Raw genomic sequence first — 21555 nt, forward strand, 5'->3', positions numbered from 1 at the left:
AGCCCCACCCCCAGGTTATTGAACATTCCCATTTCAATATGGGAAATGTCTAAAGGTGCTGGGAAGTTCACGGTCATATGTCTAGAGAACAAATAAGTTGGTTAAAAATAGTTGAGTCACCTACTTATGCGGCCGGCGGAAATTATTTTAAATGTGACTATAAGACTTCCTTGATTTGCGAGGTGCTTTGAGTAGAACACAACCTCGCCTTCTCTTCTTATGAAAAGTTTGCTCCAAAAGCTGTCACTTGCTCCTGATAAATGACATCACTGCTGCAGCCATGCTAGAGTTGTCCACGTCATTTCCCCCTTTCCCTGTCCTCCAGAACCCATCCAAAGGCATGATTGACCATCCCTGTAGACTTTAGTCTTACAAATATCCCTCTGTTCTCCTCTGCTTCTCTGTCAGCACTGCTCTGTCCTACCTCCCTACCTCCCATGCAATTCCTCCTTTCTGGTCGCCCAGCTTTCTGAGACCATCCACACCCTCTGCATCCATCTTCTGTCCTTCAGTCAGAGATGCTTTTAAAAACACATATGCATGTCATTGAAGGATGTTGAGGTAGCTTGACTTTAAACAACAACAAAATAGAATAGAAATGAACATCTGTTTATCCAAAAACTAAAAATCATGTTTTAAAGTTTAAAGAAATGGAGATTCTTGGAAATATTGTGCAAGTTAATATCTTTTTTTAAGCAATGCTTAAAGACCCTTCCACCTAGAGGGGTATCTGAATGAACTTCTATATTTGGTTAACTAGATCTAAGGAAAACTAGGGCTTCCCTGGTAGCTCATGGGTAGAACCTGCGTGCAATGCAGGAGACATGGGTTTGATCCTTGGGTAAAGAATCTGCGTGCAATACAGGAGACACGGGCTCAATCCTTGGGTAGGAAAGATCCCCTGGAGATGGAAATGGCAACTTACTCCAGTATTCTTGCCTGGGAAAATTCCATGGACAGAGGAGCCTAGCGGGCTACAGTCCGTGGGGTCACAGAGGAGCCAGACATGACTTAGTGACTAAACAACAACAAAGGGAAAACTAAGCACTGGAAACATAAAACCAATAGAAGCAAGGAGAGTAAGAGGTCTGTTCCTCCCACCCCCAGCTTTTATAAACTTTTAGATGTATTTAGAATAAATAGCTTGGAAAAAGGAGCAAGTCCATGCTGAGTTCTTTGCCCATGTTATGAGTCACCATCATTGGAGGGTTCCTTTAAACTCAGCTTCTGAAATCTTGCCTCCCTTCAAGAGCATCATTAACCATTGTTTTATTTCTGTTCTTATTTCCTGTCCCCGAATGAGGTTTGGCCACACTTCGATGTTTGACTTGTTAGCTCTGACCATGTAGTTTAGAAGAAATTTTAGAAACCTCTGGTCTGCCCCCAGTGTGGTTGTTTCTATGAATACCACTCACTTACTTTTATTTCTTGTTACTGGTGGTCCAAACTAATCACCAGTAACTGTCTTTACTCCCTTATTTCTTCCTTTGCCAACTATCCAGAATAATTTTACTTTCCTTAAATAGTTTGTACATTAAGAGCTAATTGTGGCTTCACAAACTTCTACTAGAGGGTGTTCATCAGCAAATTTCAGCCAAAATTTAAGTGGACTTCAGTCTGAATTGAATGGATATTTCCATATTTATAGGGAGTTTTTATGTCCTTTCCCCCCAAAAATGTAACATTCAGTGTTGAATTATTAAATTCCTTAGGTAAAATAGTTGCCTCTGAAACTGTATTTGCTTTATAATTTTCAGTGTCTAGTACACTTAAATCAGATTTACAGAAAGTTTATCTAACTCCCATTCAGTATTATAATCAAAACAATTTAAATTATAGTGAGAACTTTTTCTGTTTTAAGAATACACATCAACCCATCACATCAGTTATATTTTTTAGCTCTGTGCAGAATTTCTTATTTTTTTTAGCCCTTGCCCTCTAAAAAAAGGTTCAGTTGAATTATAGGGGAGTTTTTCAAGCATGGGGCCAGTTGAGTACAAAGTTTCCTCATGTGCAGAGTGGTGAAGTAGTTTTAACCAACTGCCTCTGAATAGGGTGTGTGTTGGGCTAGTGCAGCTTATTAATAGAAGTGCACGCATGCATTTCATCACTGTAGCGCTCTGTTAATGAGATGTCTTACCACATCACCTACGCGTGGTAGAATATGAATTGCTCAAATTGAATGAATTGCTCAAATTCTGTTTAAAATTTAAAGTATGTTTTAATGTCCATGACTGAACAAACTGTGTTTGTATAAAAAACATAGTGTTGAATGAAAAGGGTTTTTTATTAACTTTAACATATTTTTATTTTTCAATTAACTTTTTAAACAGTTCTGGCTTTTAGCAATTTCAAGTCCACATTTTATTGCATTTCTTGTCTGAGTTAACCACTGAAAATTAAATCTAATAAATAAGCTATGTTACTTAGAAATATCACAAAATAAGGTGAAAATAATAAAAGAGTAAGCATAACATACAACATCTGTTTTCATGCTCAATAAGAAATTTTTTGGGCAATGCTTTCTTTGATGATTTAGTCTTCTTTGAGTTAAAAGGAAAACTTCATTTTTAAAAGTTTTATTATTCTTATGAGTTTTTCCTAGATATATTTTTTTGCTATTTTAAATGTTGAAACTGCTCCCTAAGCAATGGTGAGGAATATTTTCTAAAACTAAATTTATCTGTGAATTTATACTGCACATAAAAAACTCAAAAGTAATATCATAGAAGATATTTTGGGGTCCAAGGAATATTATAAAATTATATGTTAAATAATAATATTTATAAAATTATCATTAACTATAATTCATTTTCAAACATATTTTACCAGGCTTCCTTAATGCTTTACAAACATTAATAAAAATTCAGTTTAGTTGCTCAGTCGTGTCCAACTCCTTGTGACTCCATGGACTGCAGCACTCCAGGCTTCTCTGTCTGTCACCAACTCCTCAAACTTGTGTCCATCACGTCAGTGATGCCATCCAACCATCTCATCCTCTGTCGTCCCCTTCTCCTCCTGCCTTCAATCTTTCCCAGCATCGGGGTCTTTTCCAGTGAGTCAGTTCTTCACATCAGGTGGCCAAAGTATTGGAGCTTCAGTTTCAGCATGAGTCCTTCCAATGAATATTCAGGACTGATTTCCTTTAGAATTGACTGGTTTGATTTCTTTACAGTTAGTGTGATTTTATATAATCTCTTTGAAGTAGATAAGAGGTCACTTATAAAACTAAAGTAGGGAGAATATAAACATCTATTGGATGAATATAAAAATACAGAGCAAATCAGTAATGAAAGTGGCTAGCAGTCTGAGACATCTTGAGAGCTAACTTCTTATCCACTTCTTATATTTCACTGTAATGTAAATATTAAAAGTTTGTTCTCTCAGATCTACTGAGAAAAAAATCAATTGCAAAATATTGTGGAATAAGGTAAAAAAGGTGCCTAAGCTAAGATCCTAAGCGTCCTGGCAGAGTAGCCTACTTTGCTTCAGGGGGTGATTAGAAATGATAGATTCCCTGCAACACCTGCCAGGTGCGGTGTGCTCCTAGAGACCAGCAGATGTTCCAGCCCTGGTCTAATGCTTAGAATTATCAGGGGAGTGTCAGTAAATGCAGTTGCCTAGAGTCCCTAAAGGGCAGGCTCAGGTATCCATATTAAAAAAAAACCACCATCCTGCTCCAACATCGGATCTTAATGCTCAGTGACTAGGTGTTGGCTGCTCATTGGGAACCATTTGTTTTCACTGCTTGTAATTGTTAACGTGGACCTGGTATTCAAATCGCCTCTAAATGTGAGTCTCATATTCAGAAGCCCAGGTGTAGAAAACAGGAAAAAAAACAAAACAAAAACAACAAAACAGAAGGAAAAAAAACCACTCCCTTAACCATGTTGAATAACTAGATCAGATTCTGAAATGAAAGGAGTTGCAAGGCACAGTCCCTTTTTCTTTTACATCTTATGAAGGCATAAATTCCTAAGAGTTACATTTTATGCCTGAAAAGGAACGTGGAGCAGATGAATAAGGAACATGGGAGTGGAGGTGCAGCTTAAGGGGTTAGAGAAACTGTTATTGGCCTGTGTGCTTTGAAGTTGCACCCTCACAGAGAGGGAGCCTGCCAAATGTTAGGCAATAGTAAGCTATCTTTGAATTAAGAAACAACTCTGAGAAAAGAGACCGTTTCTCTGATTTTGGGGGTGCTGTTTAATTTTACTATTATTAATTCATTCCTTCTTTTGAAAGTTTGCAAACATAGAGTCACATAGTAAATGGCTGCTAAAGTCTGTCTCCTTTACACTTAACCACAGTGCAACCTCCTCTCCAGATTGACTAGACAAATATGTATGGAAACGTTCTGAAAACCAACAATAGTGCAAACATATTACTAGCCTTAGTTATCTACATGTCAGTCTCTCCTAGCTAGTTTTCACTCATTCATCTCTATTCCCAACATCTAGCTCCTAATAAACACTTAATAAATGAGTGACATTATTTAAAAAAAAAAAAAAAGGGAAAAAAATACTGACAGAGTAAAAACTGAAGGCTTTCTTTCTACAAATATGTGCCCCTCCCCATGAGATAGTGTAGCTTTAAAAATCTTTTTCCTGCAAAGGCAGAAACAGCTTATATTTTTGTATCTAATTAAATGGAACTGTATTATTGTGTGGTTTTATTTAAGTCTTTACGATGTACCTGGATATTTTCAACATCAGTGTTTAAACATTATCCTCGATTTCTAACCACTGAAGGATAGTCTGTAGTATCCACATAATGACATTTTTATGGTGATTTCCCTATTGAATGGGCATTTTGTTTTGTTTCTTTGTTTTTGCATCTGGTGTCTGAATATTTCTGTAAAGTAGATTCCTACAAATGGTCCTGATTCTAAAAGCACATGTAATTTTTTGATGTGATGCCAAACTGCCCTTGAAAAGAGCCTGTCTTAGTATCTGTCACCCTAATAGTGTGTGATAATACCTACTCCCACATCCCACCAGCCTGGGTACCATTAAACTTCTTTCTTGTGTTAAATCACATTTAATGGAGAAAATGACATTTATTGTTACTTTACATTTGTTACTATATACTTTATGAACACTGTACCTAAGTCCAAAATATATACACTGTAATATTCATAGCAAGTGATGTATTTGATTTACTGTTTATCAAACTGCTGTTCTGTTTCCATTTTTTTAAGTTTCTGTTAAAGTATAATTTTATATATAAGTATTTTTTCTATATATCCTAATTTATATAACTGTTACCCTATTGTTGAATATTTAATGTCTTTTCAATTTACAAAAATCTCAGCTGTGAAAAACCCCTGTACATGTGTTTTTTCCTCTTCTTTATGAATAATTTATTAAAATAAATTCCAGTTAGTGATATTACTGGGTCAAAGGTTTAACTTTTTATGACTCAGTAAAGATTGTTAAATTGCTTTACAAAAGTGATATATCATTTTTTATGATCAGCAAGATCATATTACCACTGTAATAGATTCTTGACTAACTTTCTGAAGAATGTTAGATTTATTATTCTAAATTTATATAACTTCTATAAATTTGCTCTCATAAATTGTACTTTGTGGATTATATACACAGAGAATGCTGATATATATATTTATATTTTCTATGTTTAAAAATTCTCACTTTATAATGCTAACTGAAAGCAACAGGATACACAATAAGGTATAAATTAAATATATCAAATTATATATACCTCAACAATGGATAATTTTATTTTTATGCCTTTTTGTTTTTTCCTAATTAATCACAGCGTGTATTATACCAGGGCTGAATGTCTGTCACATATTTGGGATCAAAAGGTCTGTCTCTTTCTTTTAGGTAATTTACCAATGGTGTGGATCCTCTTGTAACAAGTATGAGCGTCTGAAGGCCAGCCAGGTGGCCATTGGCATCCGGGACAATGAAAGGAAAGGAAGATCTCAGCTAACTGTGGTAGAAGAAGGGAGTGAACCATCACAGCTTATACAGGTATGATGAGTTGTGTGGGTTTTTAAAAGCTTGCCACTCTAAGCTGTACGTGTGAGTCTGTGTGTTAGATTTAATAACATCTCTGATAGGCTAAGATTAGGTTAGAGGACGTGTCAGAGTTTTCTAAGTCATGGTACTAAGGAGAACAGAGGATCACGACTGTATTTCCCACCATTGGAACGACTATCAAAGGAAGCCTTGTTCCTGATCTTCTGTGATATTCAAGGACTGATAGGTGGGCAACACCTTTGAGATTGACTGTAAGAAAATATTTTGGAAGAAAAATAATATTTATTTGAGCTTCTCAACTTTTTTTAATGTAGTGATATTTTTCAATTTTAAAATTAATTATTTCATTAATGAAATAAAGTCTTATACCAGGAGATTAAATACACCAATATTTTAAATATTTCAATCATTTTAAACTAAGAATTATAGTATAGGTAGGGCACTTATAATTTTAGTACAGTTGTTAAATTAACATGAATTGTCTATATGGCTCTTTACATCTCTATCATTTACTTAATCAGTATACCAGTTCTGAACATTTAGTTATGAACAGTTTTTCTATTTTAAGAAAACTACAGTGAGTACCTGAGTCTATATATTGTATCAGTTCAGTTCAGTTCAGTTGCTCAGTCGTATCCGACTCTTTGCGACCCCATGGACTGCAGCACGCCAGGCCTCCCTGTCCATCACCAACTCCCAGAGTTCACTCAAACTCATGTCCATTGAGTAAGTGATGCCATCCAGCCATCTCATCCTCTGTTGTCCCCTTCTGCTCCTGCCCCCAATCCCTCCCAGCATCAGAGTCTTTCCAATGAGTCAACTCTTCGCATGAAGTGGCCAAAGTATTGGAGTTTCAGCTTCAGCATCAGTCCTTCCAATGAACACCCAGGACTGATCTCTAGGATGGACTGGTTGGATCTCCTTGCAGTCTAAGGGACTCTCAAGAGTCTTCTCCAATACCACAGTTCAAAAGCATCAATTCTTCAGTGTTCAGCTTTCTTCCCAGTCCAATTCTCACATCCATACATGACCACTGGAAAAACCATAGCCTTGACCAGACGGACCTTTGTTGGCAAAGTAATGTCTCTACTTTTTAATATGCTATCTAGGTTGGTCATAACTTTCCTTCCAAGGAGTAAGCGTCTTTTAATTTCATGGCTGCAATCACCATCTGGCAGAATGTGGTCCACTGGAGAAGGGAATGGCAAACCACTTCAGAATTCTTGCCTTGAGAACCCCATGAACAGTATGAGAAGGCAAAATGATAGGATACTGAAAGAGGAACTTCCCTGGTCAGTAGGTGCCCAATATGCTACTAGAGATCAGTGGAGAAATAACTCCAGAAAAAATCAAGGGATGGAGCCAAAGCGAAGACAATACCCAGTTGTGGTTGTGACTGGTGATAGAAGCAAGGTCCGATGCTGTAAAGAGCAATATTGCATAGGAACCTGGAATGTTAGGTCCATGAATCAAGGCAAATTGGAAGTGGTCAAACAGGAGATGGCAAGAGTGAATGTTGACATTTTAGGAACCAGAGAACTAAAATGGACTGGAATGGGTGAATTTAACTCAGATGACCATTATATCTACTAATGTGAGCAGGAATCCCTTAGAAGAAATGGAGTAGCCATCATGGTCAACAAGAGTCCGAAATGCAGTACTTGGATGCAATCTCAAAAACAACAGAATGATCTCTGTTCGTTTCCAAGGCAAACCATTCAATATCACGGTAATCCAAGCCTATGCCCCAACAACTAATGCTGAAGAAGCTGAAGTTGAACAGTTCTATGAAGACCTACACGACCTTTTAGAACTAACACCTAAAAAAGATGTCCTTTTCATTATAGGGGACTGAAATGCAAAAGTAGGAAGTCAAGAAACACCTGAGTAACAGGCAAATTTGACCTTGGAGTACGGAATGAAGCAGGGCAAAGGCTAATAGAATTTTGCCAAGAGAATGCACTGGTCATATATTGTATATATTCCCTTAAATAAGATTGTCAGTCAAAGGATGTAATCTTATTCAACTCTCTAAATATATGTTGGTAAACTGATTGCCATTCATTTATTTAACAAATATTTATTGAATTCCTATGTGAGCTAGGCCCTAAATATCTGTACCTATTGCTGCTTCCTTGCATTAAGTACTGTGTTCCTTCATGACTTTACAGAGCCCTGTCAGCATTTCCTACCATAGTACCTTTTTGAATCTTCCCACTTTTCTCTTTGAGTTTTCATTTCTCTAATTTCCTAGGATGTTACACCTTTTTCCCCAAAGATTTTAGCCATTTGCATTTAAATTTTTCTAAAGACAGTTTTATAAACATATATTTTTAATATTTTTTATTTAGAGCAATTTAATGCGTTAGAGTTACCTGATCCAATGCTAGGCCACATAATCCAGTAAGTGAAAATTATATAATGGAATCATTTTATTGACTATAGTGTCTTTAAACTTTTTTACTTTAATAACCACTAAACACAAAGTTCCCATTAATGTTTTGGAAATGATTTGAATTCAAAGATAATTCAAGATAGATAATCTTGGTATAATGCTAAGAGAAAGGATAGGCTGTAAAATTTTATGTGTAATATTATATTAATGTGAAAGTTTATATCATATAGCTGTATGTTCATATATACATTTATATCTGGAAAGAAATATGCTGAAATATTACCAACATTATCAATGATGTCTTGGACTCTGGATATATGGCTTCTTATTATCTTCCTCTTCATTTGTGCTTTCAAAATTTATTATAATGGATTCCTTTTATAATCAGAGAAAAAAGACCATCTGAAAAAATAAAATTAGGAATGGCTTACCTGGGTTTTCAATAGTCAAAATTACCTTACTAATAAATTAGACCTTGAAACTATTTATAGCAAATTCTTCATTTTTTCATATTTTTTAAAGACCTCTCTTCTGGAAATGTGATCATCATTTAAGTTATCTAATTCTTATATTGAGAAGCAAAAACGATAAATAAGATGTATTTCTAATTGATTGTAGCCCCTTGTTTCAATAGCTCTCTTTTGATAGAAGTGGCCCGGGGAATACAACTGGTCCTTGCTGGGAGCTGGAGGACGTGTTGCATTAACTGTCTGGCTAGCTTCTCCATGTCATCTTGGGAGTCCCTTAACCTCTCATTGTCTCTGGGTCCTCATTAGTAAAGTCAGGGTTAGACAAACTGGCTTCTTGGGTTCCTTTAGGTTCCAATGATCTGTGATTCCACATGTTTAATTACCAGTCACTTTAGTCTCTTCCAGAGAATGAAGCTGCTGAGGCTGAGGGCCTTAACTGTACATATGTATTTTTGATGTCTTTGCTTGTTGGATTTCATTCAAAGTTTTGAGAAATAAAAGCTTAAGTATGACTGTGTGATGCTGTTAAATTAAAACGAGATAATGCAAATCTGAGGAAAAAAATTTTGTAAAAATGTAACTGATTTTAAAATATTAGAGATACGAATAAGGGACATACTGTTTAATATAAAAATGCTTTGTGTGTGCTTTAGGGGATCTTTGTTTTCTAAAAAAACTCCTAGAAAATACCTATTTTGTTTCTATTTAGTACATTTCAATGTATATTGCGTTATGATCAACAGTTCTCACAACTGATCTGAAATGAATTTTCAGTGGAAGCCTTCTTTTTTTGTTGTTAAAAAGCATTCATTGGGAAGTTTCATTTTTAGAAATGTTCTTTCGTAGCTTGATTACCTGGGTAAGTAGTTGTTTGATGAATTAAGTATGCACTTACGATAAACTAGTTTGACTTCTAGGCCTTCTTAATGTTGTACCTGTAACAATAGAATTCAGAAAGTTCATGAAGTTGGTTGGGAAAAAAATCACAGTTTCATTTTCACTAAGCTCTTCATGAAAATTTTCTCCAGTTGTGAATGTAGTTAATAAACAACAGTAGCACAAGCAGAACCTGTGACTTTTCAGATCACACTATGGGTATTGCAAACAACTTCAAAATATCATTTATGCTTATCACTATTTGGTAATTATGGCAGTTACTAGACTTGCTGGTCAATAATATTATGTAATGAGTATATGAAGGAGCTTATTTACTACTTTATCATGTTTGTTTTTTAACATATATTTTGATTTTTTTAATGGTTGTATTCTAATATAATTGATTTTCATTGTAATAGTATTTTATTTTAAACATTTTAAAAATACATTCATTAGTAGGGGTTCACAGACTTGGCAAAAATGGTCCAAAGTGGCCATAGCACAGGGACAAAAAAAGGTTACTTTGTTTAAGATGATGGAATGCCACTTTTTTTTTCTGAGATTCTAATGCAACTGTTGGCTTAGCTAGAGGATTCTAAAAAATCTAAAAAATCTTTCAGAATATCTTCTAAAATTGATCTTTTAAGTGACTCATTTTTAATGAGAATTTTTAAAAGTTATATCCCAAAATTTTGAAAGTCTATATATGAAGGTTGGTAATGACTTCAACTCAAGGACTTTTCAACCAATTAAATGATGCAATTGTCATGACTCCATATTCAATGCTGAATTTTTGGAACATGTCTTTGTAACACATTCAAGTGATCAACACAGAAAATAATGAAAAGTAATTTTTCTGAGAGTCTTTTGAAAAATTGATGTTTATTTAGAGGTGGTTCAACTATTTATTGATCACAGTATTGTAATATTTTCACACTATTTTCATATGGCTCATCTCTAGGATGATCATACATTTATCATCCTTCAAAACCAAACACACTGGAGAGAAACTGGGGGCGCCAACCAGACAGACATCGCATGCATTAACAAGAACTCTCTGGGGAAACAGGATGTGTGGTCAGCCTCTTCTCTGTATCTTCAGCACTTTTAAAAGTCATATGCCTAAATAATGAAAGTAATACTATAAGCAGAACTAATTAAAGCCTATAACTAGGGTCGCATTTCCTCTGTGCTGGTTTTCTCCTCTTTGTAAGCATATTTACCATGAAAAGCTGCCTATAAATTATGTAAAGCTTTTTTTCGTGGTCTTTTTTCTTTTCCGATTTAAAATAATCAGTGAATGTGAAGGAAAATCAAATATCTCACTAGCCCGAAGGTCTCAAACTTTCTTTGTTGGTTCTGCCCATTCTCTAAACATCAGGAGGGAGGCTAAAAGTCCCTTGAGGAAGAATGGCAAAGATGAATAATTTATCAGTATGTTTTACAGACTTTCATTTTTAAAAAGTCAGCATCTTGCTATCTACAGGGTAGATAGCAAAAAGAAGGGGCAAGTAGTTTGAAACAACAACAAAGCAACTAACCTGGAAAGAGTGTTTTTTTCAGTGTAATTTAATGAACTTGTTTAGCCCATAATCACTGTACATGCCAATGAAGGAATCCTGGCAGTAAACATCCTACAGGGGGATTATGAACAGATGCTGTGTTGTTGAACTGTTAGATTTCTTGCGTCTATAAAAAACACTAAGGCTCCCTGGAAAGTCATATGTACAATCACTATTTTAAATTTTGGATTAAAAGGGAAAACTGGAAAGAAAATTAGAGTGTCATATGATATTTCAGTCAATCAGTATTTATTGATCACCAGGTTTTTTCCCAATCAAGTTCAGAGGCTATATTTTTATTGTCTGATTGAGAAGATGAGCATGCACTGAATCTAAAACTTAGTCCAAGAGTAGGAACAGATTGTGAGGGTCCTCAAATGCTGGAAAGCATGGTCAGAGTGATACCGCCAGAAGTTGAAAGCTTTCTCATGATAAAACTTATGCATTTTATATTATTTTTTTTTAATTTTTTTCATTTATTTTTATTAGTTAGAGGCCAATTACTTTACAATATTGTAGTGGGTTTTGTCATACATTGACATGAATCAGCCATGGATTTACATGTATTCCCCATCCCGATCCTCCCTCCCACCTCCCTCTCCACCCGATCCCTCTGGGTCTTCCCAGTGCACCAGGCCCGAGCACTTGTCTCATGCATCCCACCTGGCCTGGGGATCTGTTTCACCATAGATAATATACATGCTGTTCTCTCGAAACATCCCACCCTCGCCTTCTCCCACAGAGTCCAAAATTCTGTTCTGTACATCTGTGTCTCTTTTTCTGTTTTGCATATAGGGTTATCATTACCATCTTTCTAAATTCCATATATATGTGTTAGTATGCTGTAATGTTCTTTATCTTTCTGGCTTACTTCACTCTGTATAATGGGCTCCAGTTTCATCCATCTCATTAGAACTGATTCAAATGAATTCTTTTTAATGGCTGAGTAATATTCCATGGTGTATATGTACCACAGCTTCCTTATCCATTCGTCTGCTGATGGGCATCTAGGTTGCTTCCATGTCCTGGCTATTATAAACAGTGCTGCGATGAACATTGGGGTGCACGTGACTCTTTCAGATCTGGTTTCCTCAGTGTGTATGCCCAGAAGTGGCATTGCTGGGTCATATGGCAGTTCTATTTCCAGTTTTTTAAAAAAATCTCCACACTGTTCTCCATAGCGGCTGTACTGGTTTGCATTCCCACCAACAGTGTATTTTTTTAAATTTATTTTTTTGAAGTATAGATGATTTACAATGTTGTGTTGATTTCTGCTGTACAGCAAAGTGATTCGCTTATAAATACATTTTTTCCATATTCTTTCCAGTATCACAGGATATTGGATATAGTTCCCTGTGCTATATACGGTAGGACCTTGTAGTTGATCCATTTTGTATATAGTAGTTTGCATCTGCTAACCCCAAACTCCCAATACATCCCTCCCAAACTTAAGTATTTTAAACTGCATGACAAAAGCATATAAGATCATCTCTAGAGGATCTCCCCATATAGTAATTGTATTCATCTTGTTATTATAAGTCATAATTGCTTGGAAATAAGAAAATTTATTCAGTCATTCTTTTGACAAGTTGATTAGATATTTATGATGGATATTTATATTTAAGATCTGAGTATCTTGTAAGTAAAATCTAGAGTTGAATTGTAGAGGTGTTTCTTAAATTATCCTTTAGAGATGTCTGTTTAGGCAAAGAGTAAAATTTTAGTTATATTTCCCCAAAGTACTTTGCCCAGTGAAATTTGCATCTTAATTATGATGCTATACTAAATTCCTTGAGGGCGCGGTACTGCCTTATTATCTGTAAACTTCACAGCTCTAACTCATGGCTCGTTAATATGAAGATAATTAATACAATTAACTGCGAACTTTGAGGTACTAGATAACCAATCACATTTGTCTTCCTGTTGCATAGAGGATAGTATTGCTTTAAAAACTTTCCTGTGTTTTAGACGATAGTGTTGGTGAAGATATGAAGAAAGCCACATGACTGGTTAACTTTTAAAACCGACAACATTGATATAGGAGCAGTTAGTGTTTAGATAAGCATAATCTATATATTCTGCTAGTCTTCTTTCTATACATCGATAGTTACAACTTACCTCCTGGAAAGTGATAACCTAGCCTTGAACTTGTCTGCCTTCCCATGTGTTAGGTAGATTGTGTGTTCTCCAAGTAAGAATACCTAGTACTGGAAGAAATAGATAGCTGATGCCTAAAACTGATTCTGTAAATGTGCAGGTCCCCAGGAGTTACATTTGGGTCTCGCCATCTGTAAAATCTTCCTTCCCAGGTCTAGTGTTCAGTAGACACTCCCCACTTAGTGTTCAGTAAAATTGGACACCATTTCTATTTTTGTTCTTTTAGGGTCCAAAACCCTCTCCTCTCACTCTCTAGTGCATATCAATGCTGGCCACTAACCTCGACCACTTTGCATGGCCATTGTCAATAATCCTGGTGCTGCCTCTCCTGATGCCTGTGTTAAAAGTAATATGCTCTATGAGCTCTAAGAAACTATAGAGATGTAGAGCTTTATTTTTGAAATCACCCCCTATATTTGTTTATTTTTCTCCAATACTTTACATTAAAGGCTGGGGTACTAATGCTTTTCAAGGTTGTACGATTTGAATTTACAGAAAGTAAAAGCAGGAATGCTTTTGAATGTTTAATCTAAGCACTGGAATAGTCATACATTTTTATCACATAAAGTAAAAGATGAAAAAGCAAGTTGGAATTTGCAAATATATAATTCTGTTGACATTCCATGAAGCTTCTTTGTGGAAACGTTTGCTTTCATAGCATAATCTTAAGTTTACTGGATTTATATGGGATTATATTTTAATCTTTTAACTAAAATAATATTGTATATTTGAATCAAGCTTGATCATTTTGAAAGTAATACCACAGAGAATAGAAAAACTTTATTTTCTGGGGGTGATTTTTGATTAAGTGTATCAGTCCCCATTTATCTTTGTAGAATAGTGTCAAATGAACCAAAGAAGTACCACTAATAGAAATTGGGAGCTATTTTGAAAATCCCCTCATGACAATTTTGGAACAACGAGTATGTAGTATTTTTAAAGGGTCTAAAGATTTATAGGGAAATGGTATAAATAAGAATAAAAACCACAGGTTTTTAGTGTCAGGGAATAAACATGGGTATTTTGATCTCCCTACATGTAAAACACAAAGTTGTCTTGGGGGTTTGTAACACACCCACATGCACCCGCACGCACATCACTCGTTAAATTAGTTTCTGTTGCTCTCTTGTGTGTGTGCTCAGTCTCTAAGTCGTGTCCAGCTCTTTGTGACTCCATGGACTTTGCTCACCAGGCTCCTCTGTCCATGGGGTTTCCCAGGAAAGAATACCAGAGTGGGTTGCCATTTCCTTCTCGAGGGGGTCTTCCTGACCCAAGGACTGAACCTGCATCTACTGCAATGGCAGGCAGATTCTTTACTGTCTGAGCACCTGGGAAGCAGCTCCCACCCTCTTAATTCCTTGTTAGTCACAACTTCATGCTTGTGAGGATGGAAATCTGAGTTGTGTAAGATACTGGTTTGGTCAGTAGGCACAGTAAACATATTAACACTAAGAGACAACAGAAAACGTTTTGTTAGAGAAATGTAATTATTAGATACGTACACTTCTTTTTGTGTGCTATCCCAGTAGCTTTAGCTTCCTTGTTTACCCCTCCTTTATTTTCCAGCCTCTTTAAGTTCTTGGGAAATTGAACAATGTCTTACGTACTTTGGAATTTCCTAGTCATGTCGCGTGGTGTCTGGCACACCAGAGAAGTTCACCAGAACGTGTTGTGTGATTGAAATAACATTGTTAGAGGGCCACGTGGTCCATTATGGGTTTACCATTCAAAGATTTTTGAGGTAAGAGGATTCAAAATATTTGCCACTCTCTCTAGAGTAATCCTCACATTACACATTAAGTAGAGAGGAAGTATCAGAGGTACCAGCAAATGGAAATCTCTCCTTTTCTTCTCTCTGCTGCAGTACACTTCAATTATCCCCCATTTTGCTTTACGGTAAATGATGCTTAGTACACATGCCAAATCAACAGAATTATAGTGACCAGCAGGGCACGCTGCAAGGTTATGCCTCTAAGAGCACTACAGTTGCTGTAGCTCCTTGTATCTACCATTTATTGATAGCTTATTTTATGTGCCAAGCACTGTTCATTTGTTATTTATTTTAATGAATATTTTTATTGGATGCGTGCTCAGTTGCTTTAGTTGTGCCGTCTGCCAAGCCCCTCTGTCCTTGGGATTCTCCAGGCAAGAATACTTGGAGTGGGTTGCCATCTCTTCCTCCAGGGGATCTTCCCGACCCAGGGATCGAACCCGGGTCTCCAGCACTGCAGGCGGATTCTTTACCTCTGAGCCGCCAGCAAAGCCCTGTCTAGTATTTAATTCGGATACCCGCTTTGTTCCTCATTGGTTCATCCACTGGGGGCAGTTGAAATATTCTGAACAAAGATAAGAAATATAGTAAAAGTATAGCTAACCATAAGAAGATGATTTTTTCAAATAATTTACTTTATCACACCAAAGTTCAACATAAAGATTTGTGACCTTACTGATAAGACCTTTATATAGTCAATCCAAGCTAATACTACTTGGCAAGCTTTTCTGAATGAGGTAATTTCTCCTTTAGTTTGTAGCTAAAGTGAGGGAAGAGTGATAAGTCCTATCAATAGGATAAAGCAGTTCATGACAGATGGCCTGTATGGAAGGGTGGCTCTTCCCTATATCTGAACTGATAAACTAACACAAATATTACACTAGAATGGCATGTTTCTAGTTTCTCTATTAGTAATATTTCTCCTCATGTTTGCTGTGATATTAGTGATTATATATATGTGTGTATATAAACATATATATAGTAAAAAAGAACTGATAGTAAGACTATATTTCTTTTGGCAGTTTCAGGAGATTTCTTCTTATCCCTGTGCTAAGAATTAGCCAGACTCAAATATCAAAGGGCCAGATCTCTGAGATTCAGTGATTCACAACTCCCTGACTTTCATTTTATAAATTAAATATTAAAATATATAATACTAATTTCATCTTGTCTTCCTTTACATGGGTAAGAGCAAATGGTTCACTAGTTGGCTGAATTTTCTGTTCACTTTTTCTTCTTTCTAGCTGCATTTTTCTTTAGGTGATGCAAGTGCTTCTTATCAAGGACACAAAAATTCAATAACCTAAGAAACAAATTTGTCATGGATTTTATTTGCTGCAGAAGAGGTAAAACAAGCAGCCCCAGGACAAACATCCAGGGCCTACTTGCAACTGGCATTCTTGTATGGGCAGTACATAGATAAGCTAGTTTATGAAAGGTTGTTGCTGAACCACAAAAAGACGCCAGGATTCTCGGCCTCCAGAGGAGAAGAATTCAGTCCGGGGCCAGAGACGAGGCTTGATCGCTCAGAGTGTTTGTGTAATAAAGTTTTAGGAAAGTAAAAAGGAGATAGAGAAAGCTTCTGACATAGACATCAAAAGGGGGCAGAAAGAATACCCACCTGCTAGTTTTTAGCTGCATGTTATATAGTCACTAGCAGTCTGTTAATGAAAGAGAGGAATGTCTTAAAACTCAGAATGGCACCAGGCCCCTCATCCAGAAGATGTATTTCGGGATAATCTTGGCACCAGATGAGTCATCCTGGGCCATAAAATGGTTGACTTGAATCTTGTAGAAAGGCAGATTACCATACAAATAGTTTCGTTTACATAGATTAGGGGAACAGTGTCTGAGTATAACATACTGGTTTGTCAAGTTGATTCTGAGCCATTAGGCAGAACCAGAGTCTGGGGTAAATGCATAGTATATTAACATAGTATATTAACATAGCTTAAGACAAACATTTGCATAAGAAAAATTCATTGGTTAATTCAAGGTTTGAGAATAGTTAACTTCAGGTGGAACCGGGTGTCATTTTGGCAGCACAGTATTTTAAGAAGAACTTCCTTTTTAAATTTGTATAGAGAAGGGAAAAAATATATCACTAGTTTGTTTCCTCCTGCCACTTAAGAGAGAGATAAAAAATGTCTGACACTTGCAGCCTATTTCCTTCGTTTGGAGACCCCTGGCCTTCCTGCCTGTTACCGTCTCATTTACTTCATAAACAACCCTATGAAGTGGATACATTTATTATCCCCTGTCTTGGTTTAGGTTCCTCAAATGCCTATTCGGGGAAAAGGACTTGGGAGCAGATTGTTATTTGGAAGATGATCCTGGAAGCATGGAGTAGGAGTAAAATGAGGCAATAGTTTGTTAGTAAGTTACTTACTGCTGCAGGCAACTGGGACCTAGTCCCAGAGGGACCCTCTGAGAAACTGTATAGAAAACACTTGAGAACTGGCCCACTGAAGGCTGAGCTGGCTGCAGGATTTAGCCGGTAACTCTTATCCCTCATTGGTTGAGGGTTATCCCTTGGGTATTAGCTCCCCAGAGCCTCCAGCTGCCTTGTGTGTGGGTATGGTACAGCTTCGTGGCCAGATCATGCCATCAGATAAGAGAGCAGAAGGCTTTGGACTTTAAGGAATTAACTTGCTGTTGAGTCTGGGGGTAGACCCAGATGAGACGGGCAAAACACCAGTAGCATCTCTGCATCCTCATTCTATGAAGAAAGTAAGTCAGGGAGAGCCTATGTAACTTGCCCACGTGGGTTGGGAATAGGACGTGTGTGGTTCACACATCATGGCAGATTTTCATTCCATGGCAGATCTTAAACATGCAGAGAGATGGGACTCACATCTGTTGATCTTCCAAAATTTTGTTACGCATTTTTGACAGTCATACCTATTTTGTGTATTCCGTATTGAAAGTGTTAGCTTTTGCAGCACAATTTTTGTGCTCAATAGGCTGGCTTGACCCTTTATTTTATATCACTTAGGCTCAGCATGCAACCTTTCATCCATACTGTAGAGGCCTTAGGTGCAGGGTAATTGGGGTGGACATTTTCTTTGAAAGAAAATACACTGTTTTAATGTGAGTATAAAAGGTAGGCAGATATTTTTCAAGCACCTCAGAATACATGAAAGCCATTTTGAATTTGCTCAGTTAAATGTTGGTGCTTGGGAATTTTCTGAATTAGATAAAGAGGAAATTTTCACAACTCTCTTGTCATAAACTCTACTTAATCTGATTAAGTGTTATATGTAAGTCAGGTTTATTTACCTCATTTAATCATCATCATAACTATGAGTGGTATTAATTATTATACCATTTTAAATATGAGAATAAGGTCACAGAGTCATTTAGTTGTGGGTCCATCCAGCTCAGATTGTCTAATATTAGTAAGTGAAGGAATTGTGAAAAAGACAAGGTTGGAGGGTGCTCATTGTGAAGCATAAAGATTAGGAACCGTAAAGGTCAACGATGAAAGTGCCTATTCAAGCACTGATCAGGTAGAAATGTCCAAATGGGTTTGAGATCTTACAGGAAAAAGGTTTAATAATCCCCAGAAGGAGCAGAAAGCCTAGAATCTTTAAGATTTGACCCAGGGCAACCTCCAGACCACCAGCCTATGCTAATTTGCCCACAAGATTAATTCTTTTTGTGAAGATATGGGCTTCCCAGGTGGCGTTACTAGTAAAGAACCCACCTGCCAATGCAGGAGATATTAGAGATGTGAGTTCTACCCCTGGGTTGGAAAGATCCCCTGGAGAAGGAAATGGCAACCCTCTCCAGTGTTCTTGCCTGGAGAATCCCATGGACTGAGGAGTCTGGAGGGCTGCAGTCCACAGGATTGCAAAGAGTTGGACACGACTGAAGTGACTTAGCCCGCACGCATGTGAAAGTCAGAAATGCTCGGCAGACTTGTCTTGATGGTTGAGTGAGCCATGCTAACAAAGCTGATACCACTGAAGGTTTAAATTGTATCACTGTACCCAGCCCAGGGTCTCTCCAAATACACAGTGCCGGGGCTTTGTTCAGAATCTCTAGGGCTGGGATTCAGACTTGAGTGTTCTTTAGCATAACTCCTAGGTGGTTCTAGTATGCAGTCAGCGGAAAACAGCTGCTCTAGTTTAACAAGTTGACATTCTGGCTTATATATTTTAATAACTTGGGAGTTATGCTTCCATGTTAAAGAAAGTCATGTTAGCTTTATGTAGTAGTAATTTGTGGATTAGCTTTCTATATTATAATAATTTATGAGTTAACTTTCTCATGACATTGACCCCCAAATATAATCTCTAAAATGTGGATGTTACAGTAATACAGGTCTCCGTCATGATCAGTTCCCCTAGGCCACAGCATTCTTTGCATCCTCCTGAGCTACATTATCAAATGAAGCATGTATTTGACATGTGAGACACAAGTGGCTATTTAGGTTTTGATTTAAATTAGCTAAAATTAAATGACACTTAAAATTTAGTTGCTTGGTGACATTCACCACATTTCAGGTGCTCGGTAGCTACAGGTAGCTAGTGACTACTGTATTGGATCACACAGATATGAAACATTATAGTCACAGAAAATTCTACTGGACCGCCCTGAGCGAGATAATGAAATGAAGTTCTCTTGTAGATACTCATTTCACTTTTGTCCTTTTATCCAAACATGTATTTCACACGCTTCCCCCTCAGTCTAAAATACCTTAACCACCATTTGATGTATTAAATTACCCTTTATATGACTTTTCAGTAAAGGGCTAAAGGTCTTTTAGAGGTGGGGAAGTCCATCAGTGAGAGACAGCAGGAGGGCAAATGTTTGGACTGTTTCCATATTAGGTGGAGCTGGCTACAGGAGGGTGCCACTTTTCTCAGAATTGCCTGTCATTTTATATGAGTGTTTCTTCCCTGTTACCAAATATTAGTCTTACCAAAGACATAAACTGTCTCTAAGTAAGTAAATATACCATAACTATGAGGCTGTACTTCACTTGAACAATTTCTTTCTATTCGCCATATGCTTGCACTGTATTGATCTTTTTTCCAGTTAAGGAAAGGAAATAAGACACAAAAACTACTGAGCAATTAAAATTTTAGCTCTTAGAATGCAGAAACTTACTCTGTATTTAGTGAAAAAAGCAGCAGAGCCATTTACAGTAAAATAATTAAGGCAGAAACAATGCCATGTCTCATTCTCTTAAAAGCACTGCAGTAGGAGTTGGAATTCCAGGGGTTAGTTACATCCTTGCTTCAGTGTTTTTAAGACCTGGGCCTAAGGCACACTCCTAACTCATTTTCCTAATCTTGAGATGAAATTGGGTTGAGAAGTACGTAAGACCCTCTGTTTAACTCTGTAGCACTTGACACCAGTGTAGATAATTTTTATCCCAGGTGATTTGGAGTTTGAGTTATGTACTATTCTTCTTCCAGGCCATATAATTATCTCTTCTTTTCTTATTATTTACTTCAATTTCTTACTGTAAAGTGTCCAAGCATCTTGACGTTTCTGTTGAATGTCAAAGGAGGGAAAATGTGTCTTGTATGAGCTAGATTGCAAATGTTGGAATTTTCTATCCAAAATAGATGGCTCTGGCTAAAAGGTTCAAAATAAATAAAGACAGTTGTAAATGTGAGAAGTCAGTAAAGATTATGAAAGTATAGCAAAGTTTTCCTTAACTGCTTGATCCTTCTTTCTAAGAAAACAAATTTACACATAGGCCAACTTATGCTTTAAACAAAGTTGCAGTGGATCTTACAAAAGAAACACACAAGACACTGAGGATGGTCTTGGCACAGGTCATGAAAACCTAGAAATTCTGAAGATAGGGGATTGTGAATATAGAGCTGGGTTGTGTGTTTGCTTTAATAATTTAATATAAATATCTTCTGAGTTGTTTTGAATTGAGCTTCTGTTGAATGCAAAGAATAAACAGCAGAAAAGAAAGTCTAGGCAAAACACAAAATTGTATTTCCACAAATTTCCAACCTCTTTAATATATTTGGAGCAGTGTTTTGCATTGTTAAGTGTTTCCATTATGTTACTGATAAAACAGAGGAAAAGATACAGATACTCCCATTTTTGTATTCACATCCTATCTGTAACAAACTAGTCCCTGCGATCTTTGGAGCTACTTCATTTCCTAGTTGAAAACTTAAGAACCCTGGGCCCCTGCTGGCTCCTTCTAGGTCTTTACATTAACAAGTGCTTCTCTCGTCAAAATGCCTAGAGCTGTTAGGGAGCCAGTAATATTTACTATCCTTTGATGAATTGAAGGAATAAGGCTGAGACAGAAGCCTAAGGTAGTCAGGCTTCCCTGGTGGCT

At 36.8% G+C, this 21555-nt stretch overlaps 1 protein-coding gene across 1 annotated transcript in view; it reads left to right on the forward strand.

Annotated features, from left to right (window-relative positions):
- SCIN (scinderin) overlaps positions 1–21555 on the forward strand; it is an 80509-nt gene that overhangs the window by 19864 nt on the left and 39090 nt on the right. Inside the window, exon 4 of the mRNA XM_043872620.1 lies at positions 5847–5996. Coding sequence (XP_043728555.1) covers positions 5847–5996 — 150 coding nt within the window. The remainder of the gene's footprint in view (positions 1–5846; positions 5997–21555) is intronic.

This window comes from Cervus elaphus, chromosome 18, assembly GCF_910594005.1.
Source record: "Cervus elaphus chromosome 18, mCerEla1.1, whole genome shotgun sequence".
Lineage (NCBI taxonomy): Eukaryota > Metazoa > Chordata > Mammalia > Artiodactyla > Cervidae > Cervus > Cervus elaphus.